Raw genomic sequence first — 13,835 nt, forward strand, 5'->3', positions numbered from 1 at the left:
GGCCGGGCGCAGTGGCTCACACCTGTAATCCCAGCACTTTGGGAGGCCAAGGCAGGTGGACTGACTGAGGTCAGGAGTTCAAGAGCAGCCTAGCCAACATGATAAAACCCTGTCTCTACTAAAAATACAAAAATTAGCTGGGAGCGGTGGCACATGCCTGTAGTCCCAGCTTCTCGGGAGGCTGAGGCAGTAGAATCGCTTGAACCTGGGAGGCAGAGGTTGCAGTGAGCCGAGATCATGCAACTGCACTCCAGCCTGGACGACAAAGCGAGACTCCATCTCAAAAAAACAGATAGATAGATAGATAGATAGATAGATAGATAGATAGATAGATAGACAGACAGACAGACAGATGCAAATATCCTCAATAAAATACTAGCACACTGAATCCAGCATGATATAAAAAGGTTTATACAACATGATCAAGTGGGATTCAGCTCAGGAATCTAAGGTTAGTTTAATGTCTGAAAATTCGTAGAATAAAGGACAAAACCACATGATCATCTCAACAGACACAAAGAAAGCATTTGATAAATTCAACACCCTTTCGTGATGACACTCAACAAACTAGGCTAACCAGGCGCGGTGGCTCACGCCTGTAATCCCAACACTTTGGGAGGCGGAGGCGGGTGGATCACAAGGTCAGGAGATCGAGATCATCCTGGCTAACACGGTGAAACCCCGTCTCTACTAAAAATACAAAAAAATTGGCCGGGCGCGGTGGCTCGCGCCTGTAATCCCAGCACTTTGGGAGGCCGAGGTGGGTGGATCAGGAGGTCAGGAGATTGAGACCATCCTGGCTAACACGGTGAAACCCCGTCTCTACTGAAAATACAAAAAAATTAGCCACGCGTGGTGGCGGGCACCTGTAGTCCCAGCTACTCGGGAGGCTGAGGCAGGAGAATGGCATGAACCCAGGAGGCGGAGGTAAGAGTGAGCTGAGATCACGCCACTGCACTCCAGCCTGGACGACGGAGCGAGACTCCGTCTCCAAAAAAAAAAAAAAAATTTAGCCAGGCGTGGTGGCGGGCGCCTCTAGTCCTAGCTGGTGGGGAGGTTGAGGCAGGAGAATGGCGTGAACCTCGGAGGCAGAGCTTGCAGTGAGCTGAGATCGCACCACTGCACTCCAGCCTGGGCGACAGAGCCAGACTCCATCTCAAAAAAAAACAAGGCATAGAAGGGAATGTTCTCAACCTGATAAAGGGCATCTGTGAAAAACCCACAGCTACCATCATGCTTCATGATAAAAGACTCCCCCTACAATCAAGGATAAGACAAGTCATCCAAATTAGAAAGGAAGACGCCAGGCGCGGTGGCTCACGCTTGTAATCCCAGCACTTTGGGAGGCCGAGGAGGGGAGATCACGAGGTCAGGAGATCAAAACCATCCTGGCTAACACGGTGAAACCCCGTCTCTACGAAAAATACAAAAAAATTAGCCGGGCGTGGTGGCGGGCGCCTATAGTCCCAGCTACTCGGGAGGCTGAGGCAGGAGAATGGCGTGAACCCGAAAGGCGGAGCTTGCAGTGAGCCGAGATTGCGCCACTGCACTCCAGCCCGGGGGACAGAGTGAGACTCCGTCTCAAAAAAAAAAAAAGAGAAAGGATGAAAAACTCTGTCTCTTTTCAGATGACATGATCCTGCCTCTAGAAAATCCTAAAAAATCCACTAAAAAAACTTTTAGAGCTAAGAAATGAGTTCCACAAATTTGAAGGATATAAAACCAATACACAAAAAATTGTGTTTCCATATACTTGCAATGAACCATGTGACAATGAAATTAAGAAAACAATTCCATTTACAATAGCATGAAAAAGAATAAAATACTTTTTATTTAACCCAAAAAATTTAACCCCCAAAAAAAGTATAAAATGATGTTCTGAAAACTCAAAACATTGGCTAAAAAAAATTAAAGAAGGTAAATGTTGAAAAGACATCCCATGTCCATGGATTACAAGATATAATCTTCTTAAAATGGCAATATTCTCCAAACTGATCAACAGTTTGGAGAATCTCTATCAAATCTCTATCAAAATCCCAGCTGGATTCTTTGTAGAAAATGACCATCTGATCCTAAAATTCATACGGAAATTCAAAGGATCCAGAATAACCAAAACTATCTTGAGAAGAAAAGAACAAATTCAGAAGACTTACACTTCCCAATTTCAAAATTTACTACAACCTACCTGGGGTGGGGGAGGTATGGGTAATTTTTAAATTTATTTACTTTCTTTACCTTTATTTTCTAAATTCTGTATAATGAAGATGACTTTTACAATAAGGAAAAAACATGATTTTGTTTTTACATTTTTTTTTCTTTCCAACTTTTATTTTATGTTCAAGGGGTACATGTGCAGGTTTGTTACATGCATAAGTTATTTTTTAAACATGCACACCTACTCCTTAAAAAATGTATAAAGAGATAAACAAATATCTAGTGAAAAATAACTTATAAATAAGAGTATATTTTTCATAAATTGAAAACTTAAAAGCAAAAACCCATCAAGTTCCTAGGGAAATTTGTATAACATATAAAAACAAATTCATTTTCAAAAGTTCTAGTTGACCAATGAAAACCCAACAAACAAAGGGAAAATCACATTTGATAGTCAACTTTAAACACATGGAGAGGAAAAGGCCTAGAAATTACAGCCCCAGCCAGGTAATGTGGATCACGCCTAAATTCTAGCGTTTTGGGAGGTTGAGGCAAGAGGCTCACTTAAGGCCAGGAGTTCAAGAAATCACAGCTCCTGTAATTCAGATATTAACTCAATATAATGGAAGGAAACCTTTCCCTAGGAGACAGTGGAATTCTGTGCATAAGACAGGATAAACTCAGCCCAAAGTGCACTAGCCACAGTGATGATTTTTTAAATAGAATTCTAAAGTTAGAATATTGTTGAAAAGCTGCCAAATCCTCTGAAAGACGGAAATACATGCTCATGCATATATATATATGCTCACACATATATATAAAGTCTACCCCCATGCTGCATATAAATGTTAGCTTATTTTTGCTTACTCATGGGCACTAATTACTTTAATGGAGCCAGAATATTTTAAATTATGACAGGTAATCAATATTACATGACTTGTCAAATCTAGTTAACGAATTTACTCTGTTGTGTAACCATAATACGTCTAAGACATCTAAAAGCAGTGAAAATACCTTTGTATGTTTTTGTTTTCTGGAAGTCTTTACAAAATTCCAGGCTTTTTCTATACATCTGAGAGATATTTCTATATGATTTTTACCTTGTGAAACAAACAACAGATACTGTTGTCAAAATTCTGTCATTGTACACAGTGACTTAAGACCGCCATACTCTAGCTAATCCGCTGGACAATGAGGCACTATGCCAGGCACTGCGCCAGGGAACAACAGGAAAAAAAGGAAGACAACGACCCTATTCTGGAAAGGCTTACAATCTGTGTCAACACTGGGGATTTTTTTCCTTTAGTTAACGAAATGGAATCAATCAAATACTGTTTTTGAACTTTCTGTAGTCACGACACTACCTTTATTAGTGTGATGACCAGAAAAGCCTTAAATGACTTTGTTAGCTCAACTAGCAGTGATCACCACTGCAGAGTAAGTAATGCAGAAATTAACTGATAGCAATGATTCTGCCTACATTCGACCAAAAATAAACCTACGCTGAATTCTGCAAGGTGAATGAAGAGATAAGGTCCCTCATGACAAAAAAAAAAAAAAAAAACGGGCAAGAAATCAAATAAGCAAAGAGTTTTCAGTAAATGATTCCCTAAAAAAAGCAATAGAGTATGGTGGTTAAGAGGATAAATCCTGGGTGCAAACTCATGAGTCTGAATGCCCACATCACCACTTACTAGCTATGACCCTCAACGAGTCAGAAAACCTTCCTGCATCTCAGTTTCCCCATTTATAGACTAGGGATAACAACAGTACCTGTCTCCTAGAATCGTGAAGATTAAATTGTTTTAGGTGTAAAGTTTATATAGAGCACCTTAAGTCGTAGATATGACATCAAAAGCACAGGAACAAAGAAAACATAAACTGGATTTCATCCAAATTTAAAACTTGTATTGGCTTCAAAGGACACCATATCAAGAAAATGAAAAGATAACACACAGAATGAAAGAAAAGTTTTGCGAATCATATATCGAAGGACTCATATATAGAATATATAAAAAACTGTTACTGGCCTGGTGCAGTGGCTCACGCCTGTAATCCCACCACTTTGGGAGGCCGAGGTGGGCGGATCACCTGAGGTCAGGAGTTTGAGACCAGCCTGGTCAAAATGGTGAAACCTCATCTCTACTAAAAATACAAAAATTAGCCAGGCGTGGTGGCATGTGTCTATAATCCCAGCTGCTCAGGAGGCTGAGGCAAGAGAATCGCTTGAACCCAGGTGGCAGAGGTTGCAGTGAGCCGAGATCACACCACTGCACTCCAGCCTGGGCAACAAAGCAAGATTCCGTCTCAAAAAAAAAAAAAAACTGTTACAACTCAACAATAAAAAGACAAAAAGACAACCCAATTTAAAAATTGGTAACTATCTAAATAGATATTTTTTCAAAGAAAATATAGAGATGACAATAATCACATGAAGAGATGCACATCATTAGCTACGAGGGACATGCAAACCAAAACTACAATGAGACACCAGGTCACATCCATCAGGATGGCCACAATCAAAAAGGTAACAAGTATTGACAAGGATGCAGAGAAATTAGAACTTGCATTCATTGCTAGTAGTAATGTAAAGTGGTACAGCCACTTTGGAAAACAATTTGGCAGTTTCTGAAAAAGTTAAACGTTGAGTTACCACATGACCCAGCAACTCCCCTTCCTAGACATACACATAATAGAATTTAAAACATATGGGCCAGGCACAGTGGCTCACACCTATAATACTAGCACTTTGGGAGGCTGAGGCGGGATCACCTGAGGTCAGGAGTTCAGGACCAGCCTGGCCAACATGGTGAAACCCCTTCTCTACTAAAAACACAAAAAAAATCAGCCAGGCATGGTGGTGGGCACCTGTAATCCCAGCTATTTGGGAGGCTGAAGCAGGAGAATCGCTTGAACCCAGGAGGCGGAGGTTGCAGTGAGCCAAGACCGCACCATTGCACTCCAGCCTGGGCAACAAGAATGAAACTCCATCTCAAAAAACAAATAAATAAATAAATCAAACAAACATATGTCCACACAAATGCTTATAACATCATTATTCATAATAGCCAAACGGTACAAATGATACAAATGTCCATCAACTGATGGAATATGGAAAAACAAAATGTGGCATATATACACACACACACACACACACACACACACACATATATATACACATATACATACACATATACATACACATATATAACACATATACATACACACATATATACACATATACACATATACATATATATACACATATACACGTATACATATATACATATATACACACATATGTATACATATATATATACACAGAATGGAATATTATTCTGCAAGAAGAAAAAGAAATGCATACTGTCACGTGCTATACGGATGAAGCTTGAAACATACAGTAAGTGAAAGAGGCCAGTCACAAAAACCACATACCATTATATGTATGATGCCATTCATATGAGATGTCCAGAACAGGCAAATAATAGAGAAAGAAAATAGCTTACTAGTTGCTTAGGGGTAAGGGAAGGACATAGACAAAGGAGAGTGACTGCTAACAGGTACATGGCTTCCTGCTGGGGTTATGAGAATGTCCTAAAACTGATTGTGGTGAGGGTTGCACAACTTTGTAAATATACTAAAAATGACTGGATTTTACCCTTTAAATAGGTAAACTGCATTAAAACTAGTTTGTTTGTTTTTTTTTAAAAAAAAAAAAGCACCTTAGAACAGTGTCTCTCACTTAATAAGTGCAAACTGCTCATTTTTATTACAGGAAGAAGAAACTCTCCTCCACACGAAAACGGAAAAAGCAATTATGAGTCAACTAAAATTATCCAAAAGATCATTTTACGTAAAGTAGTTGCTGAATGTACACGAAATGTTTAGAAATTAAATTAAAAAAAAAAAAAAGATGCCAGGCACAGTGGCTCATGTTTGTAATCACTTTGGGAGGCAAAGGTGAGAGGATTGCTTGAGGCCAGGACCAGCCGGGTCAACATAGAGAGACCCCATCTCTATGAAAAAATTAAAAAATTAGCTGGGCATGGTGGCACACACCTGTAGTCCCAGCTACTCCAGAGGCTGAGGTGGCAGAATTGCCTGGAGTTCAAGGGCGCAGTGAGCTAGGATCGCGCCTGTGAATAGCCACTGCACTCCAGCCTTGGCGGCAGAGTGAGAACCTGTCTCCAAAAAAAAAAAAAAAGGAAAGAAATGAAAGAAAAAAAGCACAAGAAAAAAGAGTTTTAAGAATCATTCCACTTTAAAAATGCAGATAAAGAACACAAAGGCCTAGCTGCTAGAAATGCTGGGAGGGGAAGCTTAGTTCTTAGGATGAGAGACGGAGGAGCCCCCGAAAACCGTGAAACTCTTCTTCCGGTTTTGGAAACGGTGGTGGGGAAAGCGGGTAGGAAAAAAATTTGGAAACAGCTTGCTTCAAACATTATGTCCATTTAAAACTCAAAAATCAAATGAAAGTGAGGTAATTTTGTGATAGCTTCACGTGAATGGGTTTTCCGGGAGCTGAACAATTTTACAACCCCTGAGAGAGTGTTAGCTATTCAGATAGAGAGGCTGTGGAGAATCAAATTGCATTGCTCCTAGGAGCTAGGAAGATTCCCTACCAGCACTGTCACTGCTAACACATTTGCAAGGGTTTAGAAAGGACCAACGCTTGAAAGACAGATATGATTTCAGTAGCGAGTCAGTCCTGATACAAAGGTCCCCACGAGCAGAGGCCAGAAGGCATTAGCAGGAACTGGGGTGGCCTGGAAGGCAGGAACCAGAATGTGGGGCCAGGACGGCATCTCATTCTCTTTACTTGCTCTCCCATTGGTAAAGAGAAGTCAGGTCCACACGTTTCTCATTTGGGACCATTACAGAGGATGTCCCCACATACCAAACACTGGTTTCTGGGTCCTTCCTGGCAGTTTTCACCTCTACAGCAGAACCTTGATGCACCCTTGAATAACAAAGCCCCACAGAATCTCCTCACTTTTCCTCCCAACACTCTAAACTCAATTTCACCTCTACACAACCTTATCTTGAAAAGCGTCGGAAATCTTTTTTAAATGCCTTATCTCAACAAACGCCTGATTTTTCTTATAGCTCTAAGCTACTTCTATATGGTGTACACATCTAATTCTCCTACAACTAATGTGATTGACACACTGCAATTCAGTATTTTATAGCACGTATAACCAGCCAAACTGGGGCTCAGCAACTCATACTGGTCAAATACCAGTACATTCAACATCCATTTCATTTGTCATCAGTGTTGGCGGGGCTTTCAGCTCTTCAGTGGCATAAAGTCTGCCCGCCTGACTGTCCCCCAGATGCCTTCTCATCAGCAACTCAGGTCTCCTGAAACCAAAACTAAGCATTTGTTGTCCTTTCTCTACACATTCCACAAACCCCATCAGGAAACTTAGCCACGGCCTAGAGAAAGGAGTGAATGCAAATGTTAAAACCAACGCCTGCAAACCTGAGGCAACTTCATTTCAGAGCCAAGATGCACGAGGAGATGAAAGCGAATGTGTTAGTCACAAAGCCTGTGTAAGCACAGCCATCTGATTTCAATTCTAGACTGTTTTCATTTTGTATTATTTACCCTGTCATTGTTTCTCATTAAGTCAGAAAATAATAGAGCTCATCATGAAATAATTAAGCACTGTAATAAAAGAGGTTTTTGCTGTATTAATTACAGAAGATATTACAAGGGGAAGAAAAACCTGCCTTTGTAAAAACTACGAGATTTCTTTCCCTGTTAAGAACACACAGACGAAATGCAGTAGAGAATTAACTCACGTGGAAGGGAGCACAAGCCACAAATCAGAGCAAAGTCGTGATTACAAATGAATTCAAAATTAACAGGACAAACATGCTCAATGCATTCAAAGAATTAAAGGCACAATTCTCAAATCATTCACTTAGCCATGCTAGAGGAAGAAGCCTCCTCTTCAACAGACAACATAAAGCAACGGGGTGCCCATCAAGCAAGGACCCACCAATCAATCATCAAGCTTTTAACAGTTCTGATTTAAAGTTACTTAAATCAGAATGTTCCAAAGAGCATCATCCAGAAATTTTAACCATTCATTCACATCACCATGAAACAAGCACTTAAAAAAATAACCAAAAGAAACTAAACACATAGATCATGTACCTGGATCAATGAGAACTTCCTGTGCCCCTGGAAGAAAGAACAGATTATGGTATTTTATTTGGAAAACAAAACTACTTTTAAAAATAACTATTAAAACACATTTCATAATTCACATAGCCTAGAGAAAAATCTGACTTGTATCTGATCAGAAAAGCAATTCTGAGGAACAGTATGTTACAAGTTTGGTGCCTTTTTGCTTCAGACAGGAAAAGAGAAAAGAAAAGCTACTATTACTCATACCCTAAACAAATTGTTAAGTGCCTCCTCACCTCTCTGCCTTCCCACTTTCTATGTTCATGTTCCCAGTTCTTTTTTTTTTTTTTCTGAGACAGAGTCTTGCTCTGTTGCCCAGGCTGGAGTGCAGTGGCATGATCTCAGCTCACTTCATCCTCTGCCTCCCAGGTTCCAGCAATTCTCCTGCCTCAGCCTCCCAAGTAGCTGGGACTACAGGCGTGTGCCACCACGACCGGCTAATTTTTTTTTTTTTTTTTTTTTTTTTTGTATTTTTAGTAGAGACGGGTTTCACCATGTTAGCCAGGCTGGTCTCAAACTGCTGGGATTACAGGCATGACCCACCATGCCCAGCCTGCCAGCTCTTCTTAAACAAGTATGACAATTCCTTATTTCCACAAATAAGCCAAGTGACAAAGGATTATTATTTGTGCAAATGTATGTCAGCAGCCTAGAATGGGGGAGAAAAGGTGCCAGTGGCTCTGTGGAACTTTTCACAACCCCCCTAAAATACATCTCTCTCTATATATATATCTCTCACACACACACACACACGCACACACACACACACACAGAATAACTGGACACTTCATCAAGTTAAAGATTTCCAGCTTTTAGAAGGTAGCTTTGTAGTTAGCTTAAAATACAAAACTATTAACTTCACTATTATGAAGAAACTTTTGAAAGCCTTGGCGGTCTGCTAAACTACCCAAACATCTGTGTGATCCAATTCAACTTCTCTATAGAATGCAATTTCCCATCATGGCAAAACACACCTCAAGGGGTACTGGTTCCAAGAGTCATGTTTATCATTAGCTATTTTCATTTTTAAACATGTTAAGAAGATTCAAAAAGGTATGTCCCAATAATCTTATGGAAATAGCACATGTATTCAATTGTCTATACAGAGAAGAGGCCCCATGATTACGGTGCTATTTAAGAGCTATTTTGTGTACAGCCATCTCTGTTTGTAAATGCAGACTAAAAATCACTGCAATCTTGACGCCACCATTAAAATAAAAGACAGGTGTTTTCCATTGAATAACACCTTTATGCCAAGCACGATGCTTAACAAATATCATGTATGACCTTCAGAGCAACCCTACAAAATAAACAGATATTAACCCTCCCTGCCTATGGGGAGACTGAAGCCCAGAGGAGCCAAGGGAAGCCCCACCGCCACACACGCCACGACACCAGGTCCAAGGTCTGCACTGAGCAGACGTTCAGCTGCAGAGACCTTGAGGAAGTCTGGATTTCCAGATAACCCTACAAACGTTTTGTTCTGTGAAGAACCTGGCCAAATATATTATACTATGCCATGTCCTTTAGGTAGGGGATATGAGTTAAACTTTTGATGCCCCAGAGTTATTATCACAATCATCAATCATTTGACTATTAGTATCATCAGCCTCTAGTGGACTGATTTCACATTAACCAAACTTGTAAGAGACCAGTGTAGGAAAACTGGAGGTTTAACTATTAATGTAACGGGAGACACAAAATTATCAATCAGACCAAAATATCAGGGTTCAACGAACAGCACATTTTCTCTTCAAAGGCCAAATCACAGGCAGGAGATAAGTAGAAATCAGGTCCATACGTCTCATTTGGGACCATTACAGAGGATGCCCTCACACACCAAATGCTGGTTTCTAGGCCCTTTTCTAGTGGTTGTCACCTCTACAGCAGGATCCTGACACCTGAATAACAAAGCCGCACACCATCACCCCTGCCTGTAAAATGAAGAGAGTGGGCCGATGCTTCAGTTTGTTCCTGTTCTAAGGTAAGCCTCTGTGAGCCTCATCTTTTGTTTATATTTAGGGGCATTAAAGTGTTCAGATGGGGAACTGAATACCACTCCCTTCCCTGAAACAGAATTCAGTAGTTGTATTTTGTTGAAATACAAATCAAGTTCATCTAGAAAACTCCACTTTCTCTGAACAGTTTTCTAGATGAATTTGATGGACTAAAGTTCTGTTACAGGGAGAAACCTGCTGCCTACACAAATGATTAATGCAAACCGCAGTGCACTCTGTGGACAGTGGCCAAGACACAAATGCCAGCGCTGCATAACTCTCTCTGTCCCACCCTTTCCACACTGGCCAACCCCCTGACTGATGTATAGATGTACACATGGAACTGTAGATATGCTGATACCTCTAAACCCCGGAAGCCAATCTACTGACGCTCAGCCCGACTGCCAGGGGTTTTTTGTTTTGTTTTTTGTTTTTCTGTTTTTTGTTTGTTTGTTTGTTTGTTTTTTGAGACAGAGTCTCACTCTGTCGCCCAGGCTGGAGTGCAGTGGCACAATCTCGGCTCACTGCAACCTCCGCTTCCCAGGTTCAAGCGATTCTTCTGCCTCAGCCTCCCAAGTGGCTGGGACTACAGGTGCGCACCACCACGTCCAGCTAATTTGTTGTTGTTGTTGTTGTTGTATTTTCAGTAGACACGGGGTTTCACCATATTGGCCAGGCTGGTCTTGAACTCCTGACCTCGTGATCTGCCCACCTTGGCCTCCCAATGCTGGGATTACAGGTGTGAGCCACTGCACCTGGCCAACTGCCAGGATTTAAATCCCAGCTCTGCCACTTACTAGCTCCATAACCTTGGTCAAGTTCCTCAACCTGTCTATGCCTCAGTTTCCACATCTGTAAAACTGGGATAATAATCCAACCTACCTTACCTGGTTGTTGTGAAGATTAAAGGGTTAAATTGGTTTATGTAAAATGTGTGTAGAGGCCGAGGTGGGTGGATCACTTGAGGTCAGGAGTTTGAGACCAGCCTGGACAACATGGTGAACCCACATCTCTACTAAAAATACGAAAATTAGCTGGTCATGGTGGTGCACACCTGTAATCCCAGCTACTCGGGAGGCTGAGGCACGAGAATTGCTTGAACCCGGGAGGCAGCGGTTGCAGTGAGCCAAGATTGCGCCATTGCACTCCAGCCTGGCAACAGAGTGAGACTCTATCTCAAAAAAATAAAAATAAAAATAAATAAAATGTGTGTAGCACATTTTAAATGTTCAACAGATGTTATCAGCTGGGTGTGGTGGCTCACGCCTGTAATTCCAGAAATTTGGGAGGCCGAGGTGGGCAGATCACCTGATGTCAGGAGTTCGAGACCAGCTTGGCCAACATAGCAAAACCGCATCTCCACTAAACATACAAAAATTAGCTGGGCGAGGTGGCAGGCGCCTGTAATCCCAGCTACTTGGGAGGCTGAGGCAGGAAAATCACTCGAACCCGGGAGGCAGAGGTTGCAGTGAGCCGAGATCACGACATTGCACTCCAGCCTGGATGACAGAGTGAGACTCCATCCCAAAAAAAAAAAAAATGTTATCTGTTACAGTGATTTTACAAATCTCCCTTCTAATCATCCTTTGTATTTCCTTACTAGTCTAAATAGCAAAGGATATCCTTATTTCTGTGTTACAAAGAAAGAACTGTCACCCCATGACCTATTTAAACTGAGGGGGGAAGATGGCACTTGCTCTTCACTCCTCTGGTTTCCATAATAAAGGCTTTGTCCTAAGCACCACTGACCTCTTGCCCACCCCCATTCCTCCCCCACCCAAGTGGAGTGAGGTATAAGATGAGTTTGGGAGACAAGCTGGGCATGTGAACCCCTTCTTTCACCCTTGGGTGCTGCTCTCAGGAAGCACACGGGATGTTCTGCTCCGCCATGCCTATGGCTGACAGGGTGAGGGCCCCTCGTAGGAAGGTCTGCTGTGGCCCAGAGCCACCAGATCTTGGACACACAGTAGTAGGATGCCCATTTTTCTGCATCCCTCAAGTTCATGGAAAACGTGGGGGTTGTTTTTTGTTTTTTAAGACAAGGTCTCGCCCTGTAGCCCAGGCTGGAGTGCAGTGGCAGAATCTCAGCTCACTGCAACCTCTGCCTCCTGGGCTCAAGCAATCCTCCCAACTCAGCCTCTTGAGTAGCTGGGACTACAGGCACATGCCAACATCCCAGGCTAATTTTTTGTATTTTTTGTAGAGATAGGATTTCACCATGTTGCCCAGGCTGGTCTCAAATTCCTGGGCTCAAGCGATCCACCCACTGTGGCCTCCCAAAGTGCTAGGATTACAGATGTGAGCCACCATGCCCGGCAGAGAATGTGGTTTCATCACTAATAAGGGCGGCATTTTTATTCTCTACCTTACTCTTGTCTCGTCTCTCAATTGGTTGTTGAAGAAAACAGGGGTGTTTTTATTGGGCCCCTTTAAGCCCCAACATATACTAATCCACAAATAATTCTGTGGCTTGGGTAGGGTCAAGATGGCTACATGGTCAAGATGGCCATGTCTCTAAACCTGCAGCTAAATTATGGGTATAAGAACTACTGACCCTCCTCGCCGGGCGCAGTGGCTCACGCCTGTAATCCCAGCACTTTGGGAGGCCAAGGCAGGCGGATCACCTGAGGTCAGGAGTTCAAGACCAGCCTGGCCAACATGGTGAAACCCCATCTCTACTAAAAATATAAAAACTAGCCGGGCGTAGTGGTGGGTGCCTGTAATCCCAGCTACTCGGGAGGCTGAGGCAGGAGAATTGCTTGAACCCAGGAGACAGAGGTTGCAGTGAGCTACTGCACTCCAGCCTCGGCGACAGAGTGAGACTCTATCTCAAAAAGACAATAAATAAATAAAAACTACTGACCCACCTCAAATATTTCCTTCATTTCCTGAGTCTCTCTTCACGAAAACATTTTTCCTATTTCAATGCCTTAGTAATTCCCAAACACTATAAAATGATGACTTCATATAAAATAATAGCTAATGGTCGTGAGATATTTTATGAGATGACCGCCATGCTAAACATTTTGCACACATTCTCTCTAATTCTCACAATTCTACAAAGCAGAAATTAGGAGCCCCTGCTCATAGATGCAGAGCGAGGAGGTGGGGGGCACCTGAGAAAGAACTGTAGGACCTGCGTTCAGACACAAGCCAGATGAACGAGGCTTTTCCACGACACCACAACACCACCCACTAGCAAACATGCAAAACTGGGTGCAATAATCAGGGAGTTCCAGATTCTTTTCAGCTTTAAGGTGCTCCAGATGGTTTCTATCTCTTTTATAAATCATGGCTAACTGGCTTCTGACATTGGAAGAAAAGTTCAATTTCACCACTGTCCACATTGCACATCTGAAATTTTCATGCTGAAATGACATAATAAAAATAACTAGAATACTTTTCCAGGTATCCAAATATAATGGACATAGTGCTATTCTAAAGCATTAAACAACAACAACAGCAAAATTCAAATGAAGGAAGCCTTG

The 13,835-nt window shown here is 42.0% G+C and overlaps 1 protein-coding gene across 3 annotated transcripts in view; it reads right to left on the reverse strand.

Moving 5' to 3' along the window:
* TRAPPC9 (trafficking protein particle complex subunit 9) overlaps window positions 1-13,835 on the reverse strand; it is a 730,192-nt gene that overhangs the window by 688,583 nt on the left and 27,774 nt on the right. For 2 of the 3 annotated variants that reach the window (XM_004047569.5, XM_055349566.2), the window contains exon 5: window positions 8,318-8,344. The exons of the other annotated variant lie outside the window; for it this stretch is intronic. In XM_004047569.5, the coding sequence (XP_004047617.3) occupies window positions 8,318-8,344 (27 nt within the window). The remainder of the gene's footprint in view (window positions 1-8,317; window positions 8,345-13,835) is intronic. 3 annotated transcript variants of the gene reach the window in all.

The sequence above is a fragment of the Gorilla gorilla genome, chromosome 7 (assembly GCF_029281585.2).
Source record: "Gorilla gorilla gorilla isolate KB3781 chromosome 7, NHGRI_mGorGor1-v2.1_pri, whole genome shotgun sequence".
Lineage (NCBI taxonomy): Eukaryota > Metazoa > Chordata > Mammalia > Primates > Hominidae > Gorilla > Gorilla gorilla.